This window comes from Aptenodytes forsteri, unplaced genomic scaffold (genome assembly GCF_000699145.1).
Source record: "Aptenodytes forsteri isolate BGI_AS27 unplaced genomic scaffold, ASM69914v1 Scaffold7, whole genome shotgun sequence".
Classification (NCBI taxonomy): domain Eukaryota; kingdom Metazoa; phylum Chordata; class Aves; order Sphenisciformes; family Spheniscidae; genus Aptenodytes; species Aptenodytes forsteri.
In genome coordinates this window covers 514,735-523,211 of record NW_008795919.1, presented here as the reverse complement: position 1 = coordinate 523,211, position 8,477 = coordinate 514,735, and the positions used below count along the sequence as shown (strand labels likewise).

Here is an 8,477-nt window from a genome sequence, read left to right as displayed (position 1 = left end):
TCAATGAATAAACATTGCATCACAGCAGAGAAGCAGCAATATGTTTTAAAAACATGCTCATCATGGCACACATTTATGTTTAAAAAAGTAGCTTGACTATTCTTGTCTTTAAAGACAGTCATTTCACACACTTTTACAGGCAACTGAGGGAGCTCTAGAACAAACATGCTCAAATGCTAGCCACCTTCACTTTTTTCTCATGAGAATAGCTTTTCATTCAGGACAGTAATAGCTGCCTTTTGGCACACATGGCCCATTACAGAAGTCCCACAGAAGTAAAAATTGCCATCCAGCAACTTACCGAAATGGCTTTTCTCCTGTGTGTGTTCGAATGTGCTTCCTCAGGTCACTGTGCGTTGTGAAGTATTTACTGCAGCCTTCTGATTCACAGTTAAATGTTTTCCCTGTGTGAAGCCTCTGATGTGCTTTCAACCTAAAAAGCATGCCAAAAAAATCCCTCTTACGACTTGTAGTATGAGACAGCCTCTACCTGAGGCAAGCAAGCCATTCATTCAAATGTGCAGGACAGGATCAAAGGCTTAACATTCTGAATTGAAGGTAACTAGCTTATGAAAGTAATTGATATCCCTTCCGAAGTCCTCAAGCAAATCTGAGAATTCACTGTGTCTGTGCACCATCTTCAATACTATTGCAATATAAATAAGCTAAGTGTGTTATCATAGGTTCTGTCATCCTACTCTTGGTATAGCACTTCCACATTTTGGGGAGTTTATATTCATATCTGTATCTGGAAGAAGCGTAACAATTGTATTCGGACACAAACAAAAAGTAGATGCAACTTGCTAAACAGCAACAGCCACATCTACAAGAGAAATAGGCAGAGACTTCCTACCTGTACAGTGTATTGAATGCCTTTTCACAGCCCTGCACATCACATTCAAACGGCTTTTCCTTAGTGTGCACTCGAACATGGATTTTGAGGCTGTAGGAGGTAAGAAAGGCCTTGCCACAGCCTTCTTGATTGCAGACAAAAGTGTATTCCCCACGATGTGTCTTTTGGTGAGTGCGCAGGTTTCCGGCAGTGCTATAGGTGCGCGGACAGCCCTCAAAGGTGCACTGGTATCTCTTAACCTAAGAGACAAAATGCTGCATACTTAATAATTTTTAAGCATTTCTGGAATCCAGACAGGGTAGAACTGCAGTTAAACATCAAAGACAATGGAATAGATTTTGACCCCAAAGGCAAAGAAAAAATTGCCGTTTAATTATCAGATAACTTAATATTTCTGCTGCACTATGTGAGGAAGGAGTGGCACACATGGGAAAGCAGGCTGACCTTATAGAATAGTAATAGAAGAGGGAAAAAAGGAAAAACAATTGAAAACATTTCTAGCTAAAAATCTGATAGAATAGTTGGAAAGGACACTGAGAGACTATCAAACCTACCCGCTATTCCTATACATAGCACCTACATTTCACTCAGGTGCTTCTAGCAGAGGTACTTATTTATGGAGGAGGAAGACAAGGGAAAAATGTACTTTCACAACCTGACCCTCAAAAGCACTGCCCTGTGCACTGAATTCCTGTTAACACCTTGAATGAGAACTGCAGTTTTCAGCATCTCCTATGGTCTAACCATCAGTCCATTTATTATCTCAAAAGCAGCCTTCATTTTGCTTTGTTCTTCTCTTCTGTGTTTACTTAAATAGTCAATGCCTGAAGTGTAGTGAGTCAAACACTGTGCTTTACATCAAAAGGCAAGTGTTACAGATTTCTCAATCAGCTATCTAGATCACCAGGAAACAATTTCATATTGAACTAGATTTGGTAGCCTTCCCAGCTTCTGCAACAGGTGGAAAGAGACCATGTAGAAGCTTCCAGTGTCCAAGTCATAACACTTAATTGAATCTCATTCTCTCTTGTGAAGTAGAGGAATAAGCCATCTGATATACTTGAATAAATTTATCTTCAACATTAATTATCACACTGATGGCTTTCATTTGACTATCGATGTTGAGAAACCTTAACATCCAAAAGTGATTATAGAGCCCAAGAAAGGACTTGATGTTTGACAGGCAAGAAGCAGAAGAGTATTCCAAAAGTATTTCCATTGATTTGGAAATGTTTAGAAAGGCAACACAAACTCACAGCAGAGGAGCAGGAACTTGCAGATTTAGTATTCTAACAACTAGTCAGGAAGATAATATAGCAGGACATAAGCCAGCAATTTTCCTCTTTTCCAAGGCACAAAGCACCTCTCTCACAGTACCTAGTATTATTGCTTAGAAAAGGCTGCAGACTGTCTTCAGAAAAACAGATACCGAATTGGGGGTTGATACCAGGAGAACCGGATGAACCTATACATAACCAACGTGTAACATTTATGGGTTTCTACCCATCCCATGACTCAACAATTGTTCTTTTTTCTTTATATACACACCCATCAGAAAAGAGCATTTGATAATCATGTTTTTCTACTACCACAGCTTGGAAGCTGAGAACAGAGTAACATGGGATTCCTTGACCTATTGTCAGGTAAGTATAAAATCACTTTATTTGAAGTCATGCTCCTCTCAGAATAACAAGAATTTAGCTAGATGTGTTAAGTAGGAGTAACACCAAAAACACACCTAATTAAGAACCGAATATTTTTAAATCCTTCTATAAAATAACTAATTTTATTAATGCTTTGTGTAATATCACATAAATGAAAGAAACAATGAGCCCTCAGTAAAATCACTATTGAGATCTGTAAATGGCTCTCTGAAACATATTTGTGTTTTGTCCAAAAACTGTCTCCCATTCATGTACTACAATGGCACAAGAATAAGAACAGTTGAGGGGATCTAGAATGCATTATTTATTACGCTACATTTGCTGGTACTGTTGGTAGAGACCATATCAGTGCTACAAGGTCCAAAGGAAGGTACACACCTTCAGGTTTTGTTTCTCAAAGAGTCAAAGTAACAGCCCTTAACAGTGTCAATTTGAGCCACGTGCACTCAGCATTTCCCCTTAAGAGCATGCCTACTAGATCCTATATCAAGTACCTGAGAACTCAGGCACCCAAAGGATTTTTCATTGCATGCTTTCATTCCCCTCTCTCTATATACAGGTTTAAGGCTTTCATAGCAGTAACTACAGAACGAGGGTCTAAAGCACTAAGGTACGCGTTTCAGGGCTGTAACAATCAGGTTCCTCAGACCCAGGCTCTGCCTGTCCAGAAGATCACCTCTAGAATAAGGGTAGCCTGGGAAATGAGCTCTTCAGCACGGGCAGGGATTGTGGTTAACTAAACGCATCATCCCAACAGCCTCCCAGGAAGCACTGTGGTCATACAGTGCCCTGGCACAAACCCATAGCAGGTATAATTTGGGTTCTAGATGGCCCTCCGTAAGGAAAGAGAAATAAGTAGTCTCTCAGTTACTTCCAACCTATTTTGTAGGGGACAAAGTTGCCAGTAGGACCCCTTTAAGAAAGCTTTATAAAATCTGAGTATATAGGAGCTGAGTAATCTCTTGTGTAGTCTCAATCTGTAGCTTCTTGTTGATACCACAACAATAGGCTGGCATCTACCTTCACCTTCCTTTGATAACACCTTAGCATATGGAGAATATTAAAGCAGGTTAGACACACAAGAGATCCTTACACAGAGCATAGAAATGTAACTATAAAGCTAGAAAGACATAAGGCAACTATAAAATAACTAGCAGTAGTTTTCTTTTTGGCTAGTACTGAATTCAGTTCCTGCCCCTTAGATATAGTTGATGTTAACAGCATGTTGCTAAATGGAGGTGAGTTTTCCAAGTTATTATCAACGCTTATCTTACTACTTGATTAATCCAGGGAGAAACTTTAGTCTCAAATACAGACTCGAACAGACAATTACACATCCAGGAACTAGTTCTCCATGCATTTCCAATTTCACATGACAGATGAGAAACAACATTATCCCATAGAATTTCAGCTACCATGAAAAATATTTAGCTATTGCACAATACAGTAGGGGAGGAAAGGATAGCAGAAATAAATTAGAGGATGATGAAAGAACAAGTAAAAAAAAAAGCATTTTGTCCCAGTAAGATGCAGTAAGATTGAGAGAAAATTACCCATACTAAGGGGCTTATTAAAAACTACAGTTCAGGAGCCTTACTGCCAAAACCCAAAAACTTTTCCTTTTTCAAAATATCTTGCCCTGTTGAAGTGCCACTTCTTCCACTCCTCGCTACATTCCCATCTAACAAGGGAGACTGTGGATTTGTTTGTGGCTTTTTGTTTTGTTTCTATAAAAGGGATGGGGAAGAGGACCTACTCTACACTTCACTGTAACAGCTTTAAATAACCTAAAAGAAGAAAAAGCTAGTTGAGAGATATTAATTCAATTTCTTCTGATACTATATTTTATTTAAGATACACTGTTTTCTCTTTATTTCTATAGACACTAGTTACCTAGGCTGCCCTAAGTACAGGAAACACGATGAATTCATACAAGAACATGTAGGAAAATGTCATGTTTGGACTCATGACTTGACAGCCTACCATGAAATTCACAATACAGAGCAAATTCTTGCTAAATCCTTCTCCTCCTGTGATCCAAGGTTTACTATAAAGCATTTAACTTACTATAGATTTGCTAGTCAAGAAATACATGTGTGCTAAAGCAATGGAAGTGGTGCACTACACCAAAACCAGCTCCTAATGCTTACATCTGATTCTCCCTTGATTTTTGTACAAGACAGCAAAAAGAGGAAAGATTAAAAACATCAAGTGTTTAAATTGAACAAATGATCTAGATTGACAGGACCGACAGTAACTTGAAGAGGAAGATAATTTGGAGGTCTTCACATTTTTATCTAGTCACTTAGCATTATTAGAAGCACCGTACAGAGAAGGAAGCAGTAATTCCACTGTAAAGCAACTTGCCCTTAATTTATAGTTCAAATCAGGTAAAAGTTATCAATAAACATCCAAGCATTACAATACAGTTACAACATAATTAAGAAGTTTGGTTGTGTTGAGTCAGCCAAAACACAAGAGCATAGACGGCTAAAACACAGCCAGGTCAGAAAGTACATTTTATTAGACAAGAAGGGGTACATTATCTTCACCAGGGATCATCAGATTCAGTACAATTTATATATCAGTACTGAAGTAAGTGTTCCCCATTAGAGTTTTAAGGCTGCTGGAAATTAACATTTTACATACTGCATTACAGGACATTCTCCACAGGACTTCCCATAATACGCAAGGGATTTGACACAGGCATGAACCAACTAAAAATCAGGTGAGGAATCCGTTAAGCTTTCTAGACATTTAGGTCTAGGAAGTCAAAGAAAAGGAGAATATTAATTATAGATTAAGGATTTGGTTCCTAGCTGCCAATGCACATATTTAAAGAAAGATGGCAGTAATACTTTCAGCTTAATGGCCTGAAATATGACAAAGGCCTTGCAGTGCTCCCCCCTTACTCAAAGACCAAATCTTTATTCACAAATTATTCCAAGAAGGATACTGCAGACAGAAGCAATACTAGCACCATGTTCTAAGCAAAATAAAACTTTCTGTAAAGCAGCAAAGCATTTCGTTCTCTTTTCACATTAGGAACATTAGCACATCAAATAAGCACTGATTACACCCATAAAATTATGTAGATATTGACCATGAAAGACTCACAGTTACAGCAGCAAGTACTCAAGACCATTGCCATGTGCAAACAACAAAAAAGAAACATGGCAGCAACAGCAAAAACCACAGATGGCTAGGATACAAAGTGTACAGAAACAAGTTGCTTTGAAGATAAAGGCTGTGGCTGCATCACATATGCTTTTTGCAAAGGACAGCATGCTGTCTCTCCCAAGGAGGTGCACCAGAGGGAAGCTAGAAGAGTCTTAATTAAACATTTACCTTAGAAGTAGGAACTAATTGTCCAATAATCAACAAGACTGGCAAAAGCTGAGCCTGACACACTGTGCCAAAGTCAAAGGTAAACTGAGCAGTTTAAGTAAACTCATCTTGAGCTTACGAGATTCCCCTTAAATTGCTATTTTTTCTATGTCATCATTGAACAAAAAAAATTAATTTGAAATAGAAGACTATAATCACATTTATATAAGACATATAATCACACATATTTTTATAGACAGAATTATGGTGAGAAAAGTATAATATGACAAAAGGAAGTTAAGAGTAATTAATGAAGTGTAAAATCCTCTTTTGCTTCATAAATGTCTAAGACTGACCTGAAAATTTAAGACTTTAAAAAGTTATCTCAAGTGTTAGAACTGCTACAGATGTTTTGGAAGTACCAAAGAACTGGACTGCTGACTTTTAGACATGAGCCAAATCTTCCGGGGTTTTAGAGCTTTCCCTTCCCCATCTCCAGACAACTTATCAAGCATTTGAAACAACAGGACAAAAAGGGTTTTTACAAGATGGAAGTGTGTCACATATGCTTAGGGCTTATTTCCACTGCACTCAAATTACAGTGCAACTCCCCACCCCACCCTGACCCAGAAAATTAATTCAAGAGATGGAAAATAAATTCAGGTAAAGGATTTCATTAGGAAATTCCAGGTCTTACAAGCCTTTTTTAAAAAGGAGGGGTGAAGAAATAAAGTCAGTTTAATCGCGTGCACAGTCATCAACACCTATTTAGCTAGTACACACTGTTCTTGGACACTGCAGATTGCAAGCTGATTATCCTACAAAAAGAAAAGAAAGTACTGATATGACTGACATACAAAAATTAAATATTTTAGCAGCTAAGAAGGTAGGATACAGCAGCTGCTAATATGAATAATAACTGAGCAAAAGGAGTTCCTTAGACTTAAATGGGCTTGTTGAACAAACCTCAGTCCAGAAGTTTCATAACTAATTGCAGAGCTTACCTCCTACAGCCCCATTTCCTCACTGCTGAGTGAGCAATAATGAAGGTTCCCCACTAACCTAAATTATTCAGAGCATTCAAACCCAGCTTCCTTTCTCAGCAAGGGCTCATTTCTGCAATTCTTTCTTACACTGGATATCAGTTACACAAGTGTGACTTACTACTACCACTGATACTAGCACAGACACTTGTCTAGATCATCCCTCATTTAACTCAGCAGGGTCAAAAAAGGAGCATAAAGTTGTCACTGCGTTGGTATTTCAGTCAACTTTGCATTGTTTTTGCACCTAAAAAGCAAGAATCCCAAGTCAGTCTGTACAGGCCCTCACCACTCTGCATGCCGGTAGCCTTCATTAGGGAAACAGAATTAAAAGTAATCACCGTTTTAAATATGTAAGCTGACTTAAGCTTTCAAAATACAGCAGAAAGTAGTCTAAAGTTTCTGTTATTTTCTCCTCACAGTTTCCCTGCGAGTGACACAACAAAGCTACAAGTAATTTTAAGTTTGGCGTCTTCAGTTTCATACTTTAGCTACTGCCAGCAGTCTGGAATTTAACCTCTAACTTGGACGCGCTTTTCTCAAGAATGTGGTTAAGCACAGAATAACAGAGTTCATGTTCTTTTTAGTTATCTCTGAACTCAGGAAACAATTGTTCAACCAAGAGAAAAATAAAAGACCACTAAAATCACATACGCTACTAATATAAACACATTTTCAATACCATATTCTCCTGCTATCTAGTGTGTTTACCACATGTCAAAAAGTGCTTCCTGGCTGCTTTGCAAGAAAGCAGCAGGATATTAGAGTAAAAACTGATGACACTCACAGCTTTGCTGCTTACCCACTGAGTGACTGTGGGAAACAGTTATGCCTATTAGCACAAAGCATTACTATCACTAACAGTAACAGCAGATTTAATGGAGTGTAAGTCACTCCACTATATAGTAACCTTTAAGAACAAGGGAAGCTTCTGTCTGCCTCCCGGCAAACAGCTTTAGGAAAACACATTTTCAAAGCATTTAGGGTCACCAAGGGAAAAGGACTCACAATAAGCATAAAATTTGGAATCACATTTAGTTACTTACTTCTTTGAGCTTGGTTTCTGGGCATTCAGACTGCAAAGTGAGCGTTGCTCCTTCGATATTTCTTGGCATGGGAGTTGAACCAGGATTTATGGTTAGATGAATCTGATCTGGAGAAATAATGTGTTGCACATAACCCTGGGACATTCCTTCATGATCTGCTATCAAGTGAAATCCTTCTTCATGACCCTCTGGTAAAAAAGGCAAGTGATCACCACACTGTCCTTCATCCTCATCATCTTCCAACACACTGTGGTCTTGCTCTATTAGAACGGTTGTCCTGTCATAGACCGTCCCAGATGATGAAGAAACCAGCCCGTTTTTATCAGCAAACCTCATCATATTGTCATCTTGCGTTAAATCGTCTTCCTCCACTTCATAGTAGATAACGTTGCCGTCAGGACTGTTCTCCCCCATGGCTCACCGCCTCTCAGTGCGATATCGTGAAGTTAGACCGTAACGACTCATCTGCAACAGAAGGACGGGCGGCGGGGGGTCAGGCGGCTCTGCCCCGGCCGGGCCGGGCCGGGCCCCCGCTCCCCTCGCA

General features: G+C 39.0%; 1 protein-coding gene across 1 annotated transcript in view; it reads right to left on the bottom strand.

Annotated features, from left to right (window-relative positions):
- Positions 1–8,394, bottom strand: part of MTF1 (metal regulatory transcription factor 1) — a 16,878-nt gene extending 8,484 nt beyond the window's left edge. The window contains exons 1-3 of the mRNA XM_009284724.2: positions 7,934–8,394; positions 854–1,092; positions 302–433 (exon numbers count right to left, since the gene is read on the bottom strand). Coding sequence (XP_009282999.1) covers positions 302–433; positions 854–1,092; positions 7,934–8,347 — 785 coding nt within the window. The 5' untranslated portion in view covers positions 8,348–8,394. The remainder of the gene's footprint in view (positions 1–301; positions 434–853; positions 1,093–7,933) is intronic.
- Positions 8,395–8,477: the final 83 nt, after the last annotated feature.